At 41.0% G+C, this 13,949-nt stretch overlaps 1 protein-coding gene across 4 annotated transcripts in view; it reads left to right on the top strand.

Annotated features, from left to right (window-relative positions):
* The first annotated feature begins 81 nt into the window (after positions 1-81).
* The window catches only part of DCAF6 (DDB1 and CUL4 associated factor 6), a 77,688-nt gene continuing 63,820 nt past the window's right edge, over positions 82-13,949 (top strand). The window contains exon 1 of one of the 4 annotated variants that reach the window (XM_032095966.1): positions 82-245. In XM_032095966.1, the coding sequence (XP_031951857.1) occupies positions 152-245 (94 nt within the window). In that variant the 5' untranslated portion in view covers positions 82-151. The remainder of the gene's footprint in view (positions 246-13,949) is intronic. The other 3 variants (XM_032096004.1, XM_032096015.1, XM_032095994.1) reach the window with 3 other exon arrangements.

The raw sequence follows: 13,949 nt of genomic DNA, 5'->3' as shown, positions 1-13,949 counted from the left end.
CCTCTGGCTCGCGGTCGGTGCCTCGGCGCGAGGCGGGCGCGGGGCGCGCGCGCGGGGCCCGCTCGGCGGTTCCCATGGTGATCGCGCGCGCCCGGCCGGTCCCGGCGCATCCCCCCCGCTCCGCGCGCGCCCTTCCCGCCCGCGCGGGGCCATGTCCCGCGGGCGCTGCCCACACCTGCTCTGGGACGTGCGGAAGCGGAGCCTGGGGCTGGAGGAGCCCGGATTGCTGCGCAGGCACTACCTCGGTAAGGACGGGGGATGTGGGAGGGCGCTGCGGACGCGGTCCGGCCGTCTTTGGCTCCCCACCAAGTGAGGAGGGGGGCCGGAGCCCCTTCCAGGCGCCGCCGCTCCCCCGCTCGGCCGCGCTGTCCCACAGCTCCGAAGTTTCCTGTGCCCCGCGTGGGGCGGTGACACCTTCCCCAAATCCGCCCCCCGGCCCTCCGCGCCCTCGGGGGTGGTCCAGGACACCCCCACCCCATCCCTCCGCGCTCCCGGGGTGGTCCGGGGCCCGCCAGGACCCCCCGGTCCCTGGGTGCGAGGCTCCGCTCGCCCGCCCCCCTTGTTTCCCGAAGGAACTGTTGCACGCCGAGATCCAGCCGGGAAGTTGGGCGGCGGCTCGAAATAGCGCCGGTGTCGGCGTTCCGTGCCCGGGGCCGGGCAGGGTCCGGATCTGCCGGCGCTGAGCTGCCGGAGGCTGGGAACAAAGCACGTAAACGCCCCCGGGATCATGGCGCGGCCGCTGTCCGGGCGCCCTCGAGGTGTTCCCGGGGCTCTGGGAGAAGCCGAGCCGCTGGAACGCGCTCGGTGCGGGCCGATCCGGCCGCCCTTTGTGTCTCCAAGTGCTCCGCGGCCACCGCTGGGTCCCCGCTGGCGCCCCAGCCCTGGGCTGCCCTCGCCTCCACACGCAAGGCAGGTATTTTCACTTTCCAAGTTAAAGCCAGCGCCACTTTTAGTTTCTGAGGCCGCGGGGAGGTTTCTGTGGCGTGAAGGAACTATTGATATTCTTTGTCGTGGCGCAGGTTCTGCAAAAAGTGTTATCAGAAAAATGTTTAAAAAAACAGTATTTATTCACGTGTTTTTGGAGGTGTGGCGATCCATCGTAGCGGCACTGTGGATTTGGGGGGGTGGCTCTCCAGGGTAGATGGCTCCGTGGGTCGGGAACGCGTTCTTTTGTGTTCGTGTGGCAGAACAATTCCTGCCTTGGAGTGGAAACCTCGAGTACTCGAGATGGAGCTTGATTTACAGCACTGTAAAACGAGTGTCGTTCTATGCCTCCCAGGCTTTCCCGGCTGTGCTCGGTGGGAATGGTTTGTCGTTTGGTTTTTTCCTGGTGGAATTTAAGGTGGGATATCACATTACCGAGCCTAACTCAGGAGTTTTCTGTCTGTAGTCCCTGAGCACTCAGTAATCTACAAAAGGTTAATCAAGGAAATCAGGTTATTGCTGTTGGTTTGTACCGATTACAGAGAGGGGCGTGTGCGTGTGCAGCACACAAGTCCCCTGGAAAGAAATGTTGAGTCCTAAAATTAAGAAAAAGGTTAAGAACTAACTATGTACCTGCTTTTGATTTTGGTTATGTCTCCAGCTGTGCTTGGCCAAGCCTTAGCTGAGGATTGTTCTAACTTTTAGTGATCAATCCTTCTGACTGTTTTGTTTTTTTTTTTCTTTTTGTCTGCTCCGGTTGGAGCAGAAAAGCTCAATGTTAAAATTAGGACTGTAGTGTGAAGGTTCCGTTTTTTGAAGAAGAAGATCTTTTTTGTTTTCTTTCTTCTGCTGCTTTTACATGGTTGTGTCTCTGACAGTTAAAGTACTAAGATTTGAACAGTGGAAATCGTCTTCCCAGACTTACCAAGATGTCTTTTCTGGATGATGCTCCAAATAAAATGCACATAACTTTAGTTAAAAACAAAACCCCTCTGGTGCCTTGGTTAAGGTCTCATATTTACTGTTTTACCTTTAACCTAAACAAGTTCAGTTGCTTTGGAGCCTTGAAAAAACAGGAACTGGGGAGAGCCTTCGCACTGAATTGATGTTGAGATCTGCATTGGTGATGGCAAGAGATGCTCAGTCCTTACTGACTCCTGCTTTTCACCAAGGGCTTGGTCCAGGGTGTGCTTGTCTTGTGGAACCACTACACTTTTACCCCAAATGGCGTTTATGGCCTTAATAAACCCACTAATTTGACTGCTAGTCAGGTGTGGTTGCTCGTGTGCAGATTTCCCAGACAAGAGGCCTGTTGTTGTGCCTTTTTGTGTGCAGTGTAGGTGTGGGTCTTTTTCAGACTTCAGCAGCTCTGTGTAGGAGCTTTGTTCTCTGGCCCACTGGTCAAGACTGCAGTGGTCAGGTGGGTGCCACTGGTTGTTGGTCACTGCTGATCTGGTCTGCATGGGAAGTAAGGCTTCTTCCTATTTATATATATTTTTAGTAGTGTTTCAGCAGTCTGGCAGACAGAACAAATGCAGATCAGGCATTTCATTGTAACTTAGGAATAGCATTGGGAGACTCAAGGCATTGTCCATGTGCGTTTTTTTGCTTTTTGTTTGTCTGGTGTTTTTGTTTGGGTGGATTTTTGTAAATTTGTCAAAACAATTCTGGATACTGGTACAAAATGAAGTAGTTTATGTATCTCTTCATTGCCTGCTGCTCTTCTGCAGCCACAAATCAAAGGAAAAGCGTTATAGCAAGTCCATGACCAACAATGCAGTTGGGAGGAAGATGTGTCTGTGTGGATGGTACTTGCATACTCAGCCCTTCATTGGGATGGTTGTGTTGTGCTACAGTGTAAAATAGAAATGTTGACAGTGACCCTGTTTTGAAGGAAGACAGCTGAGAACTAATTGCTGTTTCCTATTTACTCGGTGTTTTAGTTTCATGTGAACTGGCAATCAAGTGGCACTCTATAAATAGACTCTCTCAGCTTCTGAAAACAGCTGCTCCAGGAAGGATCTGTGTAATGTACCTTTCCATGCAGATAGCTCACCCCTGGAATTCATGGCCTTGCAAAAACTCTGTCCGATTTTGATTTTGCAAGATCCCTAAATAATTGCTCTGAAGCCCCGTCAGTTGTGGACAGAGTTCCAGAGAAACAGCTCGTGGAGATGGGGCCATATGTGCGTCCCTGGGATGTGTCCTTCAGATGTTATCCTTTGGTGAGAGCTCCTGCTGTGATGAGGGAGGGAAGATGTGGGTCTCAGCAATGTATCTGTTAGCTACGTTTCCTTCGCCATTTGTAGGCTAATTAGTCTCAATTTCAGGCAGTGCTTGTATTTGAAGTCTCCAGAGGAAGCCAGGCCTGGGGGAGGCTGTCAGTAACTCTCTTCTCTTTGATTCAGTTTAGGGATCCTCTTAGCCCGGTGCTGGTGGGAGGAGCCCTGCTGCTGGATCACAGGTGGAAATTGAGTTTCAGACTGCTTTCAGTAGCACATCGCGGTGCTTTTACCCTGAAAAACATTGGTGCAAACTGTGGTATCCAGGTTAAATTCTGCTTTGAAGCTGGCGAGTCTAATTACTAGGGATACTTTCACAAGAATCTGCAAATCTTGCAAATTTTGTATCATTGTGGCAGTGTTTCAGGGGCTAGTGAAGAAACCTGTTCTGACGGCAGGTAGAGTGTTCTGTGGCAGCACAATAAAGGCCTCTGTGTGGATTAAATATAGTGTATAATGATTTGACTAGAGAAATGGCAGCAGGGGTTTCTTGCAAGAAAAAGGGGATCCATAATTCCTCTGAAGTATTTAATGTGATGGGTTTATTTGCTTTTCTGTGAAGGGTCCTGCTGCTGAGAATGGCTCTGTTTAGACGGGACAAAGAATGAAGGCTTTTCCTTTTTTTTCTATTTTTATTTGTTTGTTTTGGGGTTTTTGTTTGTTTGGTTTATTTTTGCTGTCTGACATAGCAGGTTATCCTGAGAAAGTCTCTCAGTCTAAAAGGAGAGGAACTGATACTGTATTTTTAGTTCAGAGTGGTTGTTGGAAGCTGTGGTGCTTGATGCAATGGAAGCAAATATAAAAATAATCAGTTGCCCCCAATCTCTGATATCCTCATGCAGATTACTATTTTCTGAAGTCTTCTTTCCTTGTCATATGAAATTTTTAAACTTACCAGATATGTTAGAGATAGCACTGTGATGCTTTTCTGTGAGCTTTCACTCCCCCTTCTTTAAAGATTGTTTCATATCTTAACTAAGTTTTTATCATCCTGGGTTTTGAGATTTGGGGAAAGTCTGAAATCTCTAAAAAATTCTCTGTAAGGAAACCACTGATTAGGCTCATTGTGACCAAATTTTGTAAAGCTTCAACAGTTCTTACTACAAAGAGATCTGTGAATATTTGTGTGTATGGAGAACCTACTAAACTACTTAGGTTTCAATGGTTCCCCTTCTTTATTTATAGGGATGAACCACAGTAATCCCAGAACTAACTAGTTTTGAAGTTAGTTGATTGCCCTGCTCATGAGTAGGGTTGAAAAACAGGCAAGAGTAGCTATTATAACTGACTTGTTTTGATATTGACTGCCTTCCATTCATATCAGTTTATAAAACTAGTAGTGGCTGGTTGAATGAAGATAGAATTGGGTGGTGCTGCTGAACATTTGGTACTTCCTAAAATACGTTGCCCAGAGTGCAAGAGTGAAATTAAAATGCTTCCTTAAAATACTGTAAACTTTCATTCTCTCTTTTGCTTTTCTTGGGCAAACAATCCAACCTAACCCAGCAGAATAAAAACTAGAATGCTGGGGAGAACAACCAAAAAGAGAGGCATTATTTTGCCCAGTTCTGCTTCAGCTGTATTTTAACACATGGTATCTTGGTCCTTGAAAATAATGTGGAGTAAGAAAGGTCTGACAGCTTTAAGATGATCAGCTTTGTAGCTGGTGCTCCTGCAAACTTGGAGATGGTCAGAATATTTAATCAACCTTTCTTCTTAAATTCTTTGCATAATATTTTTGATGTTTAGTTTTTTTTCAGGTACACTGTTAAATTTCATGTCCTAAACCTCTGGAATTAATTATCTTCTCCATCATGAGATAAAAACACTCATCCGTTGCAGCTAAACTCCAGAATTGGTAGAGGTGTTTTGTGGTATTTTTTCTTCAAGTCTAGCAGATTAACTGTTGTTGGAAAAAGAAGCATTATAAATGTACCTGATGGTCTGATTCTGAGAACGCAGTTCTGTAGTGATATATTCTATCACACACCAAATACTTCGTGAAACTGGACTAACTGAAGGTTTTAGAAAGATGTACGTGAACTCCCCGGATTTTTTTCATTAGAGATGTTTTCTGAATAGTAGGAATAGGCAGAGGCAGAATTTAAGTTCATGGTGTAATGAATGAGTTGGAGGAAAGTACATCTGTGGAATAGTTTTTATGTGCTCAATCTAATACTGGAAGGAGGCAGGAAGCATGAGGAAGGCAGGAAATTTGGCATAGTCATTGGATTTTCACTCGTGCTGTAGAAAAGTTTCAGATGCTTAAGAACATTGCACAAAAGGGATGTAACTTTTTAATTGAAAAAAACACGAGAGAGGACAGTGATCAGGTATTGCCTTAAACTGGATATCTTTGGAGTTTTTTCCCCTTTTTAATAAAAGCAAGGCTTAGTGACTCCAGTCCTTAAAAAAAATTACAGATGGGCAATTGAAAGAACAATGTGGCATCGAGACCTGTTGATAACAAACTGAATTTGGAGTTTAATAAAGAGACTGTGTCTGAAATGAATTCCCTGATACTATCTCATTTAAACTGGTACCAAGGAACAGAAAGACACTACATGTATATCTAAAACAGCTTGTAGGAAAAAATGTTAGGGGTGATCCTAGCATACAAGATTAATGATTTTTTTTTTCTTCCTACTTCAAAGTAAATCAGCTCAGATTATAAAGACACCCACTTTAAAGCCTTTAATGTTGATAAAGGATAATAAAAGCACAGTGTAACAGAATCATCTGGACAAAACAACAAATAAAAAATGCTGGCTGGTTATAATTTGGTACATAGCAGAAAACCAGAAAGAGATGTGAGCTGGGAGGCAGGATTAAGGTTAGATGAGTATTTCTGTGGCCTGAGAGCTCAATGCTTAGTTTTAATTTCAGTCTAATCAGCCTTCTATTATCTTTGGGCTTATTTCAGTCGTAGACTAACTGAGCTATGGGAGTGGAGGACAGCAGCCACTTGGACCTGCACGTGGTACAGCCATGTAGCTGCACCACTAATTTAGGTAAATTTGATAGCTTGTTTAGTTATTATCTTAGAAATCTTTGCTTGTAGTTAATATCGCTGACCTTTTTTCAGTTACATCTTCCTGTGTGTTTTGTGGTTTAATTGTTACGGTTTATGTTACTGCTTTTTTCTCCTCAGTGTTGTCCCATTTGGCTTCCATTCAGTGATAAGGTGGTGATGATTTTTTTGTATATTTTCTTTAAAAAAAAACCAATTACATACAGGGTCTGGGATTACTTGCTGCCTTCTGTCACTCTGTCCTGAAATAAGAGAATGATTTCCAATGTTTGTTTTTAGGATGCTGGGGATTGATAGTAGCACAGCTTCTGTTTTTTTATGTACTAAAACCAGTTTGTGTAAAACTGTGGACCCTTACGGATCACAGTATTATGTTCTTTGGTGGGATTACTCTGCGGAAACCTGCTTTTTGGGTTTTGGTTTTTCTTCTTCTTTTTTTTTTTTATACTACTGCCTGGATCAGAACTTATCAATGAACCTACTTACTGAGTTTTGGTGTTTTAATTTTCTAAACCACCAACTTTTTTGCTGCCATTATATTTTGACCTATGAATTAAAATGGAAGGTGGATTTCTGGCATTATATTTGGCCAGCAAGAAATGATGAAAAGTTGGTATAACTGTTTTAGGTTGTTGATTTTCTGTCCTTCAGAAATTCAAGAGGCCTTTTAACTTATCTGCAGTTTTGTCAGCATTTCTTGAAATGGGCTGAACTATGCACATGTACTTTCGGATTTTAAGGGATTAACCTTATGTGTAATGTCTGTGATTAACAGAATATTAATTGTGTGTTAATGGCTCCCAGGAAATATGAGTGCATGTAAGTGGGTTGCAGTCCCAAGGCTTTGCATGTATTATAATACTTGAATTATACTCAGTCTTAGGATGCAAATGTATTTGCTTTGTATCCTTTGGAGCCTCAGTGTTCTCCTGCAGACAGCTGGAAACTGCAGACATTTGTGTGCACTTCTAATGTATTTTCATATTTGATTGCAATATTTCATTGAATTTACATTGTGTGCTTTTAAAGACTTTACAGGGAATGTGTTTGCTTTGTAAAAAACTGCCTGTGCCTTGATACTGAGTGTTTCAGACAGCTTCGTAGTTAAGTTGTACCTTGATCTTCTAATAATGAGCTTTGGATACATGAAAGCTGTCTCTTGCTGCAAAAACAAGTCGTGTACAGCATGTACTGGATTTGTATTTCAGGATGAGGCCGTGATGTGAGAGATCCTTTAGATCTCTTTATTTATTTATTTTAATTTTTTTTCTCCCTGTAGCCTTCTTCCACTTGGATTGCTTCCATTAACTGCATTAGGGCAGATCATTAAACCTGTCTGTGTTCAGTCACTTCCAAGATGTTGCACTGCAACTCTGTGAGTTCTTGTGACTTTGCATGTGATTCCTGATCTTCTATCCTTGAGTGTCCCCAAAATAGTCCAGTGGGATACAACTGATCATGTATCAAGAACCTGTTGACACTTGAGACCGGTCCTGTGCTGGCAGTAAGGAAAAGGATCAGTTCAGATACAAACTATGCCAGCCGTCGAACAAAGCTGGATTTTTCACTGTTTGAGTGCAAGTCTCAGCGTTTTCATGTCTTTGGGGCTTAGTGAGCTGCTGGTTCAGATGTGTCCCAAATGCTTTAGCGTGTGTTGAATCATTAAATATTGAATGCGAATATCATGAGATGGAATCTGAGTCACATCACTGAATTTTAATATCCCCGTATTTTCCTCATCTTGTTCTTCAAGGATTTGCAGGCTTTCCTCCGGGAAAATTGAATGTGTCCTTAATGCTGACTGCTCTCTGCTTAGCAGATATCGTGTGTTTGTTCAACCCTTTTTGAACTACTGAAATTTCACCAATATAAAAAAACTATTAAAATTAAACTATTAAACCAAATCCACCTCTTTACTGAAACTTCACCAGTATAAAAAACTATTAAAATTAAACTGTTAAACCAAACCCACCTCTTTATTTAGGTTGCATGGCTTTGTTGTTACAGTTATTGTAGTGTGTTCCTGTTATTTACCTTTCTAGGAAATGAGGAAAAAATCTGGTTCCTTTTTAATTCAGTTTTATTTTAGAAACACTGATATGTCCTCTGGACTCTCTTCAGTTTAAAAAAAAAAAAGAGTCTTTGGAGTTAAACAGGGGTTTTTTGTTATCTAGGATGAATACATATAGTTTAATGCAACAGGCAATGCAATTTTTAAAAGTTTTTTTTCCTCATTTGTTTTTAAATACCCAGTGATAATTTAACCTCTGTGAGTACAGTGTTGACTTAATAGTCATCTACTGTCAAGACTCATCTTTTTATTTGAGCTCAACTTCGACGTAATCTGTCTTTAATTCTGGACAGTTTCCTGGTGTTTACATTTGTAATCTTATGGGTTATGACCTATATCTGTTATGGTATCTATATATCTATTTCCCATTTTCCCCCAAACAACCAGCACTGTACAATTCCTATACTACCCAGGATTAAATGGTATGTCAAATTAGGCGGGTGTGCAGAATGTTAAACGTCCACCCTGTCCAAGGGCTCAGTTTCATTTGTGGAAAAGGCAGGCCCTGGGGTTTTTTTTGCTAGAAGACATGTCTGTAGATATGCTGGTAAGCTTCTGTATAAACACTTCTTAATCTGTTTAAAAATGAGTATCACGTTAGCTTAAACAACTTTAAATAGTAGGCTTTGATTTTGCCCAGAGCCTCTGTCGGGAATTCCTGGGATTAGTCCTGCTGGCAGAGTGGGAGAAGCAGCATCACTGGAAGGTGATGGCAGGACTGGCAGCAGTGGGGGCACACACCTCCTCAGCAGGAAAGAGGACATTCCTGCTAGGAATGTGCTCCTCTGAGAAGCAGATTCCACTTTTTCTTCCCTTCTCCTAGTGACTCTGCATGCTCTAGCATTAATTTTGCCTGAGTGCTTGGAGGTGAGAGACCCCTGGTTCTGCTACGAGCAATTTTAACTTCTGCACTGGGGCGGAGCAACACCGCATTTCAGTTTCTTAGATACCATCTCTTCTTGCTGGAAAGTGGAGCTCCTGATTAACCTTGGGTGTTACACAGATCAGCAGTACCTGAGAACATAAAGCAGAGCGTCTGATGTGTACTTCCCCAAGTGGTGTTAAGGATCATCTGGGTTATTATGTTGATGTCATTTCTATAAGAAAATATTCAACATTGCTGTCCACATAGCAGTTTCAGATGAAGACTTTTCAAAGTCAAAGGAAAGTATTTCCAAAGACATGTTGAAACCTACAGTAATGCTGTTTACTCCAACTTGCAACAATCTGTGTAATATTTCTTTTTGCCTTCAGTTAATAGAAGCCTCCTTTGATTTTTCTTCAGGGAAGAAAGCAGGGCACAAGTATATTTTTCTTGATCTGATAACTAATTGTTTTTGTGTTGGTACCTGTTTTAGAATTTTGAGGTGTTTCTTTGGGAGTCTTATTTTAGTGCTGGTGGAGAAAACAGCAAAAGCTTTTGCATGTAGTTAATCCTGCATCCAGTTAATCACTTAAGCTATTTCCGATTGTGTTCTGTTGAGAGGAGTAAGGTGGTATGTCTTATCTTTTACACAGATAGAGCTTCTCTTAGTTCTATCATGTGAATTTTGCCCTCTACTCTGTAGAAATTAGAAATATTTGTGGCATAAATTTTTTGTCTCAGTGAGTCGTTTGTGTTTGATCATTGGACTACTTTAAAGGATTGAATAAATATTAAAACTGCTGAAAACTGGCATTTTTTCCTCCTGTCACAAAACCTCACTTGCAATCTGTGGCAAGAACAATACAGAAGACTTCAGTATGGGCAGTGTAAGGATATCTGTCAGAATGTGGTGTACTTGTGAATGAAATCCACTTAGCACCAGTGGGTACAGCACAGATAAAGTGCCTTCTCTGAGAAAGGTACTTGTACTTTATCCCACATTTTTGTCACTGAGAATACCTTAAACACTTGATATTAATGCAGCTGAATTTTATGTAAGAAGTATCTTTCAGGCATAAACCATGGTAAATATCAAACAGAAATTAAAGACATTGGTTTAAAGCTTAAATGCTTGTAACCTTACCATTTATGGAGCCCAGTGGAGGCTTATATTTGGGAGTGGATACTTTCAGTATCCAAAAGATGTTTCAAAGTTAATTACAGCCATTGCTACTAATCCAAACATATTTATGCTCTTAGCTATAGTAACCTATTCTTGCAGACTGTAGAAGCAAACTTAAACAGGAGTATTTTCCAAAATGCTTACTTATTACCCTAAAATGTATAACATTGCTGAACTACTTTTTTTTGGAACTTTAGCAGATCTCTTTTTGTGGTTTTTTTTTTCTGAGATCAGATTTTGTGTTAATATACTCACCATAAGATTTGCTGATTTATAACTGAGGGCATAGTGTCCTATCTTCTCTAGTTTCTGTCTTGGTGTTACAAAATCTGTAAGTTTTGTGTTTCTTAATACCTAAAGCTCATTACTAAAGCCTATCTTAGGATTTGAGTATGAGCTTAATTAGCACCAAGTTGTTTGATGCTGGGTGTTTAGTAGCAAAGCTCTTACATATTAAAATGGCAAAGAAGTCTCTTTGTAGACAGAAAAAATATTTTGAATTTTCTTTATAGTGTTCACGCTTTCAGGCTTGCTGATGTATCATTAAGAACAGAGAATAATTTGAGTTATCTGTTTTGAACTTAAGCCATAATGAAGTAGTGGTTCATAGTCACTTGAAAGGTAGTCTTTTAAACATTGACAGAATCAAGAGTTATAATTTTTTGGCATTTTTACAGTAGTGCAGAAGAGTGAAGAAATATAACATAGGGCCTTGTTCAAAGGACTGGAGATCACACCAATGGATTTGGTTTCTGGCAGTACTGCTGGTTCACTCTTTCCTTTGATAAATTGCTTGAGTTTCCTGTGTCACAATTTTGATGACTATAAAATGGGGCCAGTGTCGGCCTACATAGCTAACAAATGATTTTCAAGGTCTTAATTAATCTTCAAGAATTTTAACTTACCTTGACGAAAGTTAATTCAGTTCATATTGTGTATTGAGTCCTGTTTACTGTGTGGTATATGGAAAATTCTGGTTGCTGGAAAAAGTGTGTTGAGATGTGGATCAGAAGTTACATCATGATGCAGAGTTTGATGTAGTTGATCAAATAAGCTATATACAAATGGAGTTACTTCAGAAATGCATAAACTCTACCCTGGAAAACCAAGAGAAGTTTTGAACCACACTCAGAATGCAGGATAACATGTGCTCTGCGTTGGGAACAGATGCTGGCTCCATTTCAGCTTTAAACTAGGGCATTCCAAATGTCACAGCGAGCCAGCGCTGAGGGACTTGGCCTTGCAAAGAGGCAGCTTGATATAAATGAGTGTTCCTTTGATAAATGGGGTCTATTACTGAATAAGGGTTGTCTTTTAACGTCTCATACTGTGTTGGTGCTGCTTTGGATCAAAGTTTAGTTACATTTCTGTGGAGCACAAGTGTGCTTTAAAGCTAAACCTCCATCATGAAATGATCTGTACTACCTCAATGGGAAATTCTGGAGCACAGTTTTAAATACATGAAGGTTTTACATGCTAAAAGCATTTAACTTGTCTGCTGTCATCAGTTCTGAAGCAGCTTTGACTAAGTTGCTTACAAAAGAAAGGTATGTGTCTCTGCCAAAACAGGCATGTAGAAAGCACCTGATCAGCAATTCCTAAACCGAGGATTGTGACCTAAATGGTGTCATAACTGCTGTGAGTGGGGAGTACAAGGGATGCTGTTGTATTTTGGTATTGCTCCCTGAAGTGAGATTAGAGCTCTGTAAATGTGCCCAGACACCCAGGTTGGGTAATTCTCCAGGTGGGAGTTGCAAGGCAGCATTTGGTTTGACCTTGTGCACAGTGGCTGTTTTGAAGAAGTAATGTTACAAAGAAGCAGCTGCAGCTTCTCTTTCACCTGCTTTCCCATATTTAAATTCATATTATGAGCGACTCAAGGTGGGGCTTCTTTCATACACAGAATGGTCCCTTACTCTCCACCTTAATATAAACTAAAAAAATTACTGATCACTGTACTGAGAGTTTCACTGTACCTTGAGGCTTCAGTTGTGCATAATGTTTGGTGAAAATGGGTGGATGGCTGAAAACTGAAGATATTATTGATCATTTTACTGAGAGTTGTACTGAACCTTGAGGCTTCACTTGCTGCATATCTAGTGAAAATGGGTGGGTGGAGCATTAGCTTTCCAAATTTCAGCTATGTAAACACTTCACAGGGAGGTCATCACAGCCATTTGAAATTTAACAGGGCATTTTTTGTTTTGCTTTATCGTATTCTTGTTGATAAACTCACCTTAGCAGTTTTGAAACAAAGCCCATGTGTGTTCCACTGTCTATTGAGATAATCTTGGTGGTGATAGCTTGATCACTTGATCCATGTCCTAGGCCTTATTTGAATATAGTATATGATACACTGAAGCACCCTCACAGAATTAAATTACTGCATTTCTAGGGATACTACATAGTTAAGGGGAAAAAATAAGTAGTTTCTGGCTTGAGAGCCTGTGCACAGTATTGGAGGGTGAAAAATCTGAACATGACAGAGGTGTTGTTGCTGATGTAAGAAAAAAGTACTTCTGGGGTTTTGTTAAAAGTTTGGGTTTCATCCTTCATCATAGCTGAAAGGGGAGCCAGGAGGGCTGCCTTTGTAGGAAGGTGGAGAGAAGGATTGAGAGCATTTTTGGCACCTGTGAGAGCAGAGTCCTTGACATGGAGCATCTGTTAGGAAGTCTATCAATAAGAACTGAGATGCACCTGAAAAGTAAAAAACAAAACAAGAAGAGTTGTTTTTAATTTTTTGTAATGTAATAAAAGTGGATCAGTGACAAAAATATTCAAGTGACAAATATCAGAAGCCTCTACTACTGCTGCTGAGCATTTTTATCAAACCAAGTGAACCTGTGGGAGTCATTGCTGAAGTACAAGGAACACAGATTCACTGACTTTGCTCAGCTTTTAACAGCAAAAGCAGAGGCAGCATCTTCTTCAAATCATTTTATTCAAGGAGTTCAGTTTTTTATTTTAGAGTAAAAACACCACTTAGGATCTGGTGGTTCTAGTTTTGAATGATCAGATAAACTACAAACAATCCATTCAGTTGTCTTACTGTTTTTAGTACTTAATCAAATAAGAGAGTGTTTGGAGGCAAAACATTTTAACTGTTTTCTCCCTTGCCCCCTTTTTCCTTTAGGAATATAGAAACTATTAAAGGGCTGTAATTTTGTTTGTATTTAATCCCTTCCTCAAATATTTAGATAAATAGTGATTGAAGGATAAATAACTAAACACGTATATAAGAAATCACATATGCAATCCTAACAATTTAAAAAAATGTTTCGAATGGCCAAATGTTGAGTATTTGAGACACCTTATGTCTGCATCTCAAGTTTACTGAAACTTGTATGGATACCGTGTTCTTATTAAGACCAAAATCCTAATCTAACAGCAGCAACCAGTTGTTCATTGCAACTGAAGATGTGATTAGTACACACTAATTGTTTTTTATGTGCTGGTATAAGTGATTTGGATTAAAACTAGAGCATATAGGAAGGGCAAAAATCTGTTCCTCTGTTTTTAAAAATTAGTTTAAGTCATCTTTGGGGTGTGTGTGTACAGAGGATTCTCAGCAAGAACCTGCCTGTTGCTCTGCA

Source organism: Corvus moneduloides, chromosome 2 (assembly GCF_009650955.1).
Source record: "Corvus moneduloides isolate bCorMon1 chromosome 2, bCorMon1.pri, whole genome shotgun sequence".
Classification (NCBI taxonomy): Eukaryota; Metazoa; Chordata; class Aves; order Passeriformes; family Corvidae; genus Corvus; species Corvus moneduloides.
The sequence above is the reverse complement of the archived record's forward strand: the minus strand, read 5'-3'. Positions and strand labels throughout refer to the sequence as shown.